General features: G+C 40.9%; 1 protein-coding gene across 50 annotated transcripts in view; it reads left to right on the forward strand.

Moving 5' to 3' along the window:
• The window catches only part of CELF2 (CUGBP Elav-like family member 2), a 547,347-nt gene that overhangs the window by 490,574 nt on the left and 42,891 nt on the right, over positions 1-13,882 (forward strand). For all 50 annotated transcript variants that reach the window (XM_085511895.1, XM_085511900.1, XM_032441981.2 and 47 more), the window contains 2 exons: positions 165-323; positions 1,733-1,796. In XM_085511895.1, coding sequence (XP_085368021.1) covers positions 165-323; positions 1,733-1,796 — 223 coding nt within the window. The remainder of the gene's footprint in view (positions 1-164; positions 324-1,732; positions 1,797-13,882) is intronic.

Here is a 13,882-nt window from a genome sequence, read left to right on the forward strand (position 1 = left end):
CTGAAAATCTTAGTCCTCATGGTCCTACACACGTCAGTCACAAAGAGAGAAAAGCTATCAGGTCGAGCCATTGCCAGCGGCCCTAGGGGATGTGGCTGAGCTCATGGTGCAGGGTTGGCTCAGTGTGATTTAACACTTCTGTTTCCTGATCTGTCTAACCACAGGGCTGCTCTTCGCCAATCGTGGTGAAATTTGCTGATACCCAAAAGGACAAAGAGCAGCGGCGTTTGCAGCAGCAGTTGGCACAGCAGATGCAACAGCTCAATACTGCCACTTGGGGAAACCTCACGGGTCTCGGAGGACTCACACCACAATATCTAGCTGTAAGTTCACATCAGAGGCGGTGCACCTATAGCATGCTGTATTTATTTTATACCCATGAAAACTAGCAATAGTAAACTTCCTTCAGTGAAATGCTAAATTCTGCAGGACGTTTATTATGTTTACTTCTACATTAAGAAAACTTTGCATGTTTATTGCATGATTTAAAAGTAAATAGCAAAGAATAAAATCTGAATAACATTTCAATGCATCACTGCTGTCCAAGGCAAGCATTTAAAGTTTACTCATGCTGAAAAATAAAATTTTACTCCATTAGTTTTATTGTTCTTTTTAACATTATATTCTGTTATTCATTGCGGGAATAAAATTTAAGTTATTCCTTAGGGGAAGACAGATAGGCATCTGAACACAACACTGAACAGTCCATATCTGTATGATGCAGCTTCTAAACTAGGATGTTGTGGTTCAGTGCTCTAATTTTACATATTTTCATCTGGAAATTACTTCTACTTTAATGCATGGTCCCTTCAATGCTAAACACGCGTGATTCATACTATCTTTAACAGAAGGGAAGGTGGCAGAGGAAAGCAATTTGTCTCTCATAAATTTAAAATGATATTTTCTTTGATCTATATGTAAGATGAAAAACATGTGCTAGCTGCTGCCCCTGATGGAGAAAGCTAAAATACACAGCTGTGGGTCTTAGGTCCTGGATTGCCAAGTCTCCCTTGCAGCATTGCTGTAAGGGATTTTCTGCTTTTTATGGAGCTGAGTGTACAGGTTGGGTAGTTTTTCCATAATTTGGGGAGTTTCTGATGATTCTGAGACAAATAGATGCATCTGTATCTGTACTGTATACGCATAAGTGCATAATTTGTATGCATAAAATTTGTTGGTATAGTGATATAATGATAAACAGCAATTTACCTGGCAATTAAATATATATATCGGTATTGAGGTAGGCTAATTAATACTGAGGTGGGCTAAATTGCTGTATACAAATACCTGTCTAATGAGTATCTGTGCTTGATTCATATAGATAATAAAGAAAAAACTGAATTCAAGAGGGTGGTGGAGAATGGACCGTGATTGACAGAGATGAGTTATAGTAACTACTAGACTACAGAGGGTTGTAATTAGTCATGCTATGTTGGTTTAAATAGATTTAACACCTGGTTGTTAAAAAGAATAAATTGATTAATTGTTTTAAAGCAGCGATGTTATTGAGTTTCCCTTGTGCCTCTGTGTTTCTTAATAGAGATTAGACATTAATATGGATTTACAGCATTGACTCTAGGGATGTTCATTCCAACAGACAGAAGCAAGAGACTATATAAATGTAAAGGAAAGCATAAATACTCCAAATGTGAAATGATTGCTCATTTTACACTTATCTTCATTTGTTACACTGATGTCAGATAGATTGCTGTTTTGTGTTGTTAATTTGCAGCTTCTGCAGCAAGCAACTTCCTCCAGTAACTTGGGTGCCTTCAGCGGCATTCAGCAAATGGCCGGTAAGTTAAAAGTCATTTCATTCTGTTCCAGCTATGTTTTGTATTCTTTAGCCATCAAATTCTGTATCTCTAATAATCACATTGTCGGGCAGGGGGCTGTTGTGTATTGAACGTGGCAGATGTACTGGCAGAGGACAACTCACAGTTCAACATCAATAGAAACACTTTCTCCCCTCTTTCAGAAACTGAAATTAAACCCAGTGCTCCCAGGTTGAGCAAACAGTTTGTCTTGCATTAGTCACCTGCCATTTGTCCAAAGTAACCAATTGTAAATTGCAGGAGAGCTCTTGGTCCCTGCAGCTGTATCCTTCCCTATGAAAAGTGTCAGTAAAGCAACAGCAGGATTATGTTCTAATTTCCAGCGAGATTTCTGTGTCCTGAAAAATCAAATTAATGGCAGTCCTCAAACATTTTAATAATAGGTGGTGAGTAAAAACGTTCTGACCTTTTTAATGAAACCCAAGATTACAGGCCTACCTTCAGTATGGATTTTCAGGCTCCGTTTATAATGATGGAAAATTAACTGGGTGCCTTTTTGACTTTGGAGCCCTAGTTGACAAAATTACACAACAGAAGCTTTTATGTAAAAGTACAATCTTTAGTCTGGGGGAAAAAAAAAAAAAAGAAAAAAAAGAAAAAAAAAAAAAGAAAAGAAAAGAAAGAGAGAAAGAAATAAAAGGAAAAAAAAATCAAAGCGTGAGCATATTTGAAAGCCAGCTCGTTGGAGGGTTTCTTAGTAATGAGCTGCGTGCCAGTAGTAACTGATGTGTAGTGATTAGCAAAAGGTCGCTCCCACTGTGTGACCTACCATGCTGATACCCTAACTTAACATGATGCTGGAGAAGGCAGCATGTGCAGTAAATCAGAGCACAGATGCACATTATACCCACCGCGAGAAACTGTTAGAAAAGCTTTTTTTGTTGTTGTTGCTGTTAGAAGGGGGAAAAAAAGGGGAAGCACAACCCCCCCAACCCCCCAAACTGCTGCATTAGTTTGTTTTAATTGTGAACCCACTGAATCGATAGCATACAATATTATGCTTGCTTCATCATCACAAAAGACTAAAATATTCACAAGTCTTTCTGAACGCCATTTCTCACTCTTCTTCTAATCCTGGTCTTCTGCTTCTTCTGATTTGGCTTTGAATGAATTCTGAAATACTTTTAACAGGTACAGATCTACCACACAGCATTGCTGTACCCCACAGGTATCCTTTGCTCAATCGTTACATTATGCCATTATTGCAGCAACATCAGAGACTAATGCGAACCTGCTGTCTGACAATATAAATTGGCCTACAGATGACAATATCTCTGAATTATTCTCTCTTCCTCAGACCTGCTGGCAGTGCTTGCTGGTTCTATTATGTTATGCTTGCAATCTAGCTTTTTTTTTTTTTCTTTTTTTCTTTTTTTTTCATCTAAAAATGTATCTTAATATGATAAACAGAACAGAGCAATTCAGTAACAGTTTTATACTTGGCAGTTTTGGAAGTGGCTTTGAGCTCAGAGATTGTGTTTAATGTTTTCATATTTGGTTAAGACTGTGAAATGAAGGAACTGAGACACTGAAGAAAAATAATGCAATCTCTATTGCATTATGTGCACCTTAGAAGTTTTCTGTTGCCTTTTTCTGCCAGGTAGTGTAGATTCAGCTTTGTCTCAAACAACTGTGTGAAAACTAAGAATTTTAGTCGAGTAACTTGAGGGTGGGCTTTCGATCCAGGATTCACTCTCTGAAAGTCATATGGTCTTGATGCTAATAAAGAAATCGTAGCAGCACATCACTTTTACTTGAGGAATATACCTTCTTGACTAAAGATTAAATTGCTAATGTGTTCAGATACAGGGTGATTTAATGACTGACTGCCTCTCCTGGAAAACAATTTTAATTTATAATTTCATTATCAACACTGTTCTAAATTGACTTCTTCCTTTCCCCAAAACATGTAACTCGTAAACCTTACTGTTGGAGATCAAATTAGTGATATTAAGTTTTCTCTCCAAGTTCTACAAAGAAGCACAAAAGACTAAATGTTATTTCACTGTTAGGACCAAGAGTTCATGTCCTCTCCCTGGAAATCAAAAATTCTTCAGGACTTTATCTTCAGTGCTGTGTTATTCTGTGCACTCAGTACTGAAGACTCACATAGTGTGTTTTATAGAAGGAATAGAAAATGCTCCTGTGTCTCCAACAAGGTCTCGGCTGCAGAAGCTATTCTTGAATGTTTGTTCTCACAGCCCACAAAGCAGCATAAAGGCGCAGTTTTTTTACATAAGCTATTTGCATTCATTTTACAAGAAAATGAACCCAGTATGTATTTTTCACATTGTGTATGGCTTGCTTATTAATAGAATATTTCAAGTTGAAGACTGAAGTCTACACACGACTAAGATGCTTAGAAGATAGGTTATTGATGCTTGCATGTTCTTTGAGCTAAAAAATGTGCTTACAGTCAAATATTTGTTCTGGTTCTTGTGCTGAATTTAATGGGCAGGCTTAGGCATTCCTCGGGATAAGTAAAGACAGAATCTGCATGCTTGAGTAGTTCTGCACGCCAGAATTTATTCAAGCACGTGCAGCGTGTTTGAGGGGTCAGACTTTTGTCTTTGAAGTCAGTGAGTGTGCTTACCACTGAATCCAGGCACTAAAAGTTTGATCAAAAGCCGCAGATCCTGTGGAATTCTCACTTTTACTTATGTGTCAGGCCTCTAGTGCCTTTTGAGTGCAGAAGTCCCAATGAAGTCACAGTTTGCTAAATTGGGATGCTTAATGTAGCTGCTCCCTCATCCAAAATTAAGGACCTCCAGATCTACAAGTATTAACTTGTACTGCTAAAGCTCATGTCTTCTCTGAGCTACACAGAAGGTATACAGCACACACTCTATACATGTATATAAATATACATGTAAAGAAGTATTTCCTCATCAACAGTATTTCTTAAATAAATTTTCTTTGCAAGCAGAAACTCAGAGTATTTGAATTATTTTTTATTCTTTTATAGTTTATATCTTTGGCTTTACTGGAAAGGATGTTTGCATAGGCACTTTTAGTAACACAACTGGATCTTGTTTAAAAGACAAGGATCTGATCCAAAGAAAAATGAGGACTTGTCTCAAGAACTCACTAGCATACAAACATTAAACACTCAAAGCATCAACTCCAAACGTGAATCCTGTTCTTGCTGTAGCAGCCCACTAGCACTGCTGTGTGTTCAGTGTTTCCTTTGTCCTGTGTTCATGAATTAATTTTAATGTCCAAGTAAATCGTGATTCTGGCCTTGCTAAAATTTGTGATATTTGAATTTGAGAGGCAAAAAGCAGTAGGTTGCCATTTAGCTTTCCAAACCTTAAGGTTGCGCACTCAATTCCCCAGCTTAGATGTTCACATTTTTATTGAAAAATGATATTTTCATGAAATCATTTTATTTCAGGAGCCAAACCAAAGAGAATTTGCAGTTTTGCCTTGACTATTATAATCCCCCGGTCTTGATTACAGGAGCTCTCTCTACCTTGCCAAACTCTGCTTTATCACTCTTTGTAAAACATGTAAGTGCATACCATCACTGGGTGTATATTTTATAGTGATTACTTCCTTGCTTTTCTTTCCTCCTCCAATATCTGCTAATGCTAATTTAAAGACAGCGTTTTCCCTCACACGCCTTGCAAGCTTCAGTGTCTTGCCTGTCTTTGTCTTTGGGGAAAGCTAATAATGTGGATGAATTTCATTATATGATTTGATTGTCTTATTTAAGAAAGACAATGTAAGCTGCATTAAGCACTAGCAAGCTTTCAAGAAAAAAAGATTCCTTCTTCAAATATATACAAATTGCATGGAAGGTATAGTTCAAAGGTGATGGATGTCGCTTGAATGCTTGTATTGAATTTGTCTGGCACTGAGTTGGATCCAAAAACAGAAGTTTTTTAAGCAAAAGTGCCTGTGTAAGAAGAACCTGGGAAGCGTAAACACGGAGGCTTTTATATTCTACTGGATTACTGTAGAAAATTTGAATGCCCCCAAATTATATTATCTATGAAGATTTTCTGTCATTTATTAATGCTTTGGCTGGAATAAACATTTCCTCGTGCAGCAATATTTCAATGTATATGACTGCTCAGAACACATAAATTTGTACGGTGCTCATTAAAAACACAAAGAAGTTCTCTTAATTTTAGTAGACAGCCAGTGTGTTTTGCTTTCTGAAGTCATGCAGGAGAAGAATCCATGCTTTTGGCTTTTCAGATCCCTAAATCCTCTACAGATGGGGCTTTTTATATTTTTTCAATATATCTTCTTTTTTTTCAATTACATTCCAAACTCTCTTACAGTTTGGTTGCATTTTGGGATGAACTTCTGGCCCATTCTGAGCCCTTTTCAATTCATTTCACCCTTCTTCTGCAACCCAAGCCAGATTTCCTCCTGTTGCAGAGTCTGTAGGAGCAGATGGGTGAGAGAAACTCTGTGAGATTCTGCTTTCTGAATATTTTCCTTTAATTGTTGTATTGGCTCAGTGGATCTGGAGGGACCAGTTGGAAGCCAAGGGCCATCTGCACAAAATCTCTATACTTTTGCATTGGCCCAAGGATCCTTTATATCCTCTGACTCGTTGGTGGCTTCATTCCAGCAGAGCCATACTGAAGGAGGACTTCTCCTGCTATGACCTCTTTAGGGATATCATATTAAAAGTAAAGGTCAGCAAGAAACTCTTTCCAACTCAAGGGAGATAGCTGTTTTTTAAAGATAACTACCAGTTTTGAAAATGTTGACCTCAGGGACTGAAAGCATTGAGCTTTTCTAATACTAATTCCATCGAATGTCCTTAATTTAACCCCTACAATTTAAACAATTTGATTTAGCATTCTTGGAGAACCAGAGTTTGAAGCAAGTGAGGCTCTTACCAATCCACACGTAGCTCCTATTCATGGGAGAAGGAGAAGCACCCTGAGAGGAAAGCCAGTGCCCAAAAGCTTACGAGATGTGCTTATTCAGATGGTGAAAGTGTGTGATGTGGAGTTTGGCCAAGTCTGGATACAAGATCTGTAGGTCTGGCTGGACTTTCAACAAACAACAGAAGGAGGGAGAGAGGCTTTTGATTCCCTTGGCCTCTCTGAGGTTGGAAGTCATCTCGCTGACGTGCAGCAGCTTGGAAATCAGGCATCCAGACTGCCTACAATGTCAGTGAAGAGGATTCATTCCTAGGCAGCAAGTCATCCTACCAAGGGCTTTGGTTAGTCTTACCTACTTTAATTTAATTAATTTTAGGACCAATCATCCAGGCTCTCTCCCCTGACTGTAACAAAAGCCTGGGTGAATAACTTTAATTCTCATAAAGTTAGATCAGATGGATCTCTCCAGCTAAGACAGGGAAAGTTTCAATTGAAAAAAAGCACATTTCTTGCCTGGAATGTGTTAAGAGATTGTGTAACTTGGAAATGGACTGAAATCCTGTACAAGTCAACTGCTGGTTCTAACTTTCAGTTGGATTTAAGCATGTATTCTTAAATAACATGATTACCAAGGTGGAATCCAATGTGGACTTATAAGTTGTTTTAGGGGATTTCCTAAGTCAAACAGTGAGTAGTCAGGATACCTTAAGCACTTCTCAGATAAGCAGCTTTCTGAAGGTAAGCACACCATATATATGATTTAATGGAGTAACAGTCTCCCGTCCCCTTTAATTCTTTAAATATTGTGGGAGTAACATTGGTCTTTCAGACTCAGTCTGGAAAGACTTTCCCCCAGTTTTTAACATGAGCATCCAGAATGGTTGGCATCAGTGCCAGCAAATGGATGCTTTTTGGCCTAGAAATGATGTATTATTTTACCTTATCCACAATTTTTAAGCTGCGATCAGGATATAACTCAGAAGGAATAAATCCTATTAATTGGGATATACAATTTCCAAAGGAAAAATAGGCAGTGGCAGAGGTCATGCTATTGGAAACTGCTTATGAGTGATTCAGATTCAACTCTGATAGTCACCACCCATTCTGGAATTCTCTGTGCATATCTTGTCACTAAAATGCGGTCAGTGCCTTCCTTTATCACCATTTGTTAAGCACGCAAATTAAACTATTTCCTAATATGATTTTACTATGATATTTGGGAACCAAGACCTGTAGAGATCTTGGAAGACTTCAGGAACAGTTTGTGATTCTGCTGCCTCCTCTACAAATAACCCAATAATTTCAAATTTACAGATATCACAGGAGAAAAGCTGTGGCAACTGAAACGAGGCAAATTGCCTCATTGTATGGGAGTTTGCGACGGAGGCAGCGCAAGGAGTTGTAGAATGTAAATCTTGTGCTCTCAGATTTCCCCGTGTTTTCACAGAGCTGCATCTGTGACTGTGCAGCACTACAAAAATTTCCTGCGAATGTGCTAATAGGCCTTATGAGAATGTTCTATCACCATCCATCTGTCACTTTTTAACAGGCCTGATTGGCAAGCACTTGTAACAACTGACATCTGTTCTTGCTTATTGATATGTAGATTTATGGTAATTGCTGTGAACAATAAGACACAAAATTACCTAAGGTGAACATTAAATTAAATTTTCATGCCCCTATCCTTATAAATAATTTTTTAAAAAATCTTAAGTTTCAAGCAAGGCATACTGTGCATCTGTTTTGCACATTATTTAATTGTTTTTTTCATCTGCCAAATAGCAAAATGAAAGTTGAGTTTCCTTGCAATCTTGAATATTTGCCAAGCTAATAGCACACTGGTAAATACGTGTTATTAAAAACGGAATCAAACTGTATTGTGATTCCAGTTGGTTTTTTTAATCATTTCACTTTAATTCCCAACATCATCTCTATCATGAAGATCAAGAGTTATTCCTTGCCCAGAAATGTTTTTTTCCCTACAGGGGGACTTCCATTTTTCATGTGTGACTCTGCCTATCCAGCTGCTCTTCAGCGTTAAGCAATTTGCATCTCTTCAGAGAGAGGTGCATTTGCTGAGTGAGCAGCACTTTGAAATGAGAACGATCTACTCATTTTTGGTCCAGCTCCGTTGCAGGATTTGGGACTGTTTGGAAAAAGTTGTAGGATGTGAAATGTGTGAAGACAGAGTGTGAAAGAGGAGAGAATGACCGTGCAGATTAGTCCTGCAGAACTATACCTTGGCTGAAGCTCAATTGAATCAAAATCCCCATTTGAAAGTATGTTTTGGGTTTGGAGCTTGAGAGTATTTGGTTTCCCTTCTCCAATTCTGTCCTAGGAAGTGGGATATTGACGCACTTGACAAGTTGATGGGCAAAGCCAATGAAAGGAGAGCAGTGTTGATAAACTGCCTAGGGAACATAAAACTGTGATGACAAGAGTTGGGGTTTTTTTCAGACTTGGAGCAAAATGGGTCCTAAGAAGGTTGTGCATTAAATGATAAACTGGTTGACACAAACAAATCCCAAATGTGGGATTTGGTTTGAGGAAGCTCCTGTGCTGTTCTGTGTGATTTGCTCACCGTTATTTAATTGTGCTGTATGTGCTGTTTAAATGTTTGAAGTGGAAACCTCACCACAGAAGAAATATAAGCTGATTATGACTGGTCCTGCTGATGAATTACTTAACAGAGGTTGATGGAAAACCATGCTGCCATGGTGAAGAGCCAACCCATTGCTTTATCAAATGCTCATTACAGAGACGCATGAAAGAGGGGCTCTGAGATGATCAGCAATGTTTGCTAGACATTCTAAGGTGTATTACATATACGTCTTAGAAAAGAGGAAAGTAAAAGGTAATTAAGGACCAAATATCAATCCAGGATAAAAATGGATCCATGTCTCATTCTGAAAACGTGTTGGGTTTTGAGGGTTTTTTTGCAAGCAGCAATGCCCTGTGATCACACTATTTAGTTCTTACATCTAATTCTCTAGATTAACAGTGACTTGTGACTGGGTTAGCTTTACTGTGCCTTGTAAAATAATTTGGGTTGTGTCATGGTTTTGTAATTTTGTAATTTTGCTATCAGTATTCCACATCATAACATCATGTCAAGTATGGATACTTCTGTTGAATGTGCAGTCCACAGAAGAAGACTACATATCCCAGAGAACAACAGGAGTAACAATAAGTCACGGGACCAGGACTCTATATAATCTCGTTTCCAGGCTGGAGTGCCCTCCTTCTTCTCTCGAACTTCTCGGAGAGTGGGAAGCGTTCCAGCCGTGTCGCCTAGAGTTCACAGTAGGCCTCTCGGTTTTCGGAGACTCTCTCTCTCTCTGTTTCGTTCGATTTTGTTAGCCTTAATTATATTATATTGTGTTATCTTGTATTTCGATATCATATTTAGTAAAATAAGTTTTTCCTCCTTAGATTGTCGCTGTTTTATCCCACTCCCCTTTTCCCCCTCCTTTCCGGGCCCCGGGGGGGGGCGTGGGGTGGCTTCCCCTGTCACGGGCATAGGTAAATCTAAGTAACCCGTGACAGATTTTTTGGTGGAGAATGCGGGCATAGAGCTTTTTAGCTTTTAGAACAACTCTCTCTTTGCTCTTAAAGAGCTTCGTTACGGGAGTGTTGGGAGTGTTATCTTTCCGTAGCTGCTCACGGAGAACGTGACCTTGAAATACCAGACAAATTGTCAACATTAAGGGCTGCTGCACATTCTCAGCACTGCTATCTAATTTTTGTGTAGAAAACAAAGGGATTTCTTTCTCCCTTAGAGCAAAGCTAGCTAGCTCTGACTTTTACAGAGCCTGCCAGCTATGAATCCACTCTTCATCCCAGTTGCTCTGTTTAAGGGATTGAAAGCAATTATGATCTTCTTAAAGTATTGGTCAACTATTAACACCATAATTTGGTGTTGTGGAATTGTGCAGATATATAGCCTAATAAGGTGGATACTGATGGAGACACCTGCCTGGTACTTTTACGAGATGTGGTATGGTCAGAATTTTGGCATCTACACCCCAGATGGAATTGTGAATCTTACAAACACTTGCATCCCAGATGGAACAGGCAATTTTACAAATACTTGCATCCCAGATGGAACAGGCAATTTTACAAACACCACCATGTTTAATTCATTGTACAGGCTAAAAAAACCCTTTTTATTTAGGTTGTACTCTCAGATTTCCACACGCTTTTCAATAACTGAGATAGGGTTCATACTTGCATTCATGTTATCACTATCAATGCATGCATATATGTTCCTATGCATTCGTTCTATGCGGAAGTCTCCTCCAGAACCAGAGAATGATGACTGGCAGGGAATATGGAAAGGTTTAGGAAAAGTCTTAGAAGCATGGGGACCCGCAGTGTCATGGGATTTCACTCTTGAACACCTAAGGGACCCTAAGAAATTAAGTGAGTATTTGGGTCAGAGATCTAAGGAGGTAAACCTTATGTGGGGTTTGGCTTATGCATACCGTGCTTTGTATCATACTATTCTGGAGAGAGAGAGTTTCCGATCTGAGATTCAAGCCCAAGTTAATTCTGATCAGTCACAGGAGGCATCAGTAGCAATATCAGTTGCCCCTGTGGAAGGCAAGAAATGGAAACGGGTGTCCACGCGTCTAGAACGAAAAGAAGGAGAAGCACAGGGGGGGGCTGCAGAAGACCCAGGTGCCGGGCATGGAGCAGTACCAAAAAAAGCAAAGGCAAAAACCAAGAGGCATGAAGAAGAGACTGATGATGAGGAGGAAATCACCTATTGTCGACCTCTGAAGCTGACTGAAATCCAAGGCTCAAGAAAGGAGTTCACACGGCGTCAAGATGAAGGTATCCTTGCTTGGTTGCTTCGCTGCTGGGACAACGGGGCCAACAGCTTGTCTCTAGATGGTAATGAAGCTCGCCAACTAGGAAGCATTGCCCAAGATGCAGGTATCGACAGAGGGATTAGCAGATGTTCGGATGGAGCTGCCACTCTCTGGTTGCGGCTGTTAGAAGCCGTGAGAGAAAGGTACCCCTATAAGGATGCTTTGAAGCCTAAATTTGATAGTTGGAATACCGTCCAAAAAGGTATTCAGCGCCTGAGGGAATTGGCCATGGCGAAAATGTTGTACAGCCCTGATCCAAGCGAACTTGACCCTGAGAGAGTGAGGGCCGATCCTGACATGTGGCAGAAAATCACAAGTACAGCACCAGAGAGAATTGCACAGTCATTGGTATCAGGATCTAAAGGATTCGTGGACAGATGGCCCCGAGTTGTTGAGCTGATTATAATGCTTCAAACCACCGATCAGCAGCTCCCCCAACTGCATGCCGCAGTTTCTGCCATCTCACGGCTAGAAAACCGAGTAGATGAAATGTGCAAGAAATTGTTTCCATCAACTAATTGTAATGATCCCGTAATAGTATCAGAAACAACTGATGAAGGTCAATCCTCGTACGGGCCACCAGGTCTAATGAAGGATCTGATCAAACTAGTCCAGTCCTACTCCCCACCTGCATCATCAAAAGTCTCAGCTGTTAAACGCACACGCTTCCCAGCTCGAGCAAAGAACAACAGTACGATTGCACCGCGTGTTTCCATGTGGCGCTACCTACGTGACCGTGGAGAAGACATGAGGAAGTGGCATGATCAGCCCACGTCTGCACTACGAGCACGGGTGAAAGAACTACTAGACATACCAACCACCAGTGGAGTTGCTCCAGTCATCACAGGTAACCAATAGAGGGGCCCTGCCCTCAGTCAGGGGAGGGAAAGGGATAATAGAGTTTATTGGACTGTGTGGATTCGATGGCCTGGCACATCAGAACCACAGGAATATAAGGCGCTGGTGGATACCGGTGCACAGTGCACCCTAATGCCCTCCAGTCATGAAGGGACAGAATCAATCCATATTTCTGGAGTGACTGGGGGCTCTCAAGAATTGACTGTGCTGGAGGCTGAAATAAGCCTCACTGGCAAAGACTGGCAAAAACATCCTATTGTGACTGGCCCAGGGGCTCCATGTATACTGGGTATTGATTACCTCAGAAGGGGGCATTTCAAGGATCCTAAGGGGTATCGATGGGCCTTTGGGATAGCTGCTGTAGACATGGACAACATTAAGCAGCTGTCTGTTTTGCCTGGCCTGTCAGAGGACCCGTCTGTTGTGGGGCTGCTACGAGTAAAAGAGCAGCAGGTACCGATTGCTACAAAGACAGTGCACAGACGGCAGTATCGCACCAACAGGGATTCCTTGCTCCCCATTCATGATTTGATTCGCCAGTTGGAGAATCAGGGAGTGATCAGTAAAACTCACTCACCTTTTAACAGTCCCATATGGCCAGTGCGTAAAGCCAGTGGAGAATGGAGGCTGACAGTAGACTACCGTGGCCTGAATGAGGTCACACCCCCATTGAGCGCTGCTGTGCCGGACATGTTGGAACTCCAGTACGAGCTGGAGTCAAAAGCAGCCAAATGGTATGCCACCATTGACATTGCCAATGCCTTCTTTTCTATTCCTTTGGCCGCAGAATGCAAGCCACAGTTTGCCTTCACCTGGAGGGGCATTCAGTATACTTGGAACCGTTTGCCCCAGGGGTGGAAACACAGCCCAACCATTTGCCATGGGTTGGTCCAAACTGTACTGGAACAGGGTGGTGCTCCTGAACACCTGCAGTACATTGATGACATTGTTGTGTGGGGCGATACAGCAGAAGAAGTTTTCACAAAAGGAGAGCAGATAATCCGGATTCTCCTACAAGCCGGCTTTGCTATTAAGCGAAGCAAAGTAAAAGGACCCGCCCAGGAAATTCAGTTCTTAGGTATAAAGTGGCAGGATGGACGTCGTCACATCCCAGCAGATGTGATCGACAAAATCACTGCCATGTCTCCACCAACTAGCAAGAAAGAGACACAATCTTTCCTGGGTGCAGTGGGCTTTTGGAGGATGCACATTCCAAACTACAGCCTCATTGTAAGCCCCCTTTATCAGGTAACGCGGAAGAAGAATGATTTTGCATGGGGCCCTGAGCAGCAGCAGGCTTTTGAACAGATTAAACAAGAGATAGCCCGTGCTGTAGCCCTGGGGCCAGTACGGACTGGACAGGATGTAAAGAACATCCTCTATACTGCTGCTGGAGAGAAAGGCCCCACTTGGAGTTTGTGGCAAAGAGCCTCAGGAGAAACCCGAGGCCGACCCCTGGGATTCTGGA

Source organism: Coturnix japonica, chromosome 1 (genome assembly GCF_054131305.1).
Source record: "Coturnix japonica strain WE chromosome 1, WE-NBRP24, whole genome shotgun sequence".
Lineage (NCBI taxonomy): Eukaryota > Metazoa > Chordata > Aves > Galliformes > Phasianidae > Coturnix > Coturnix japonica.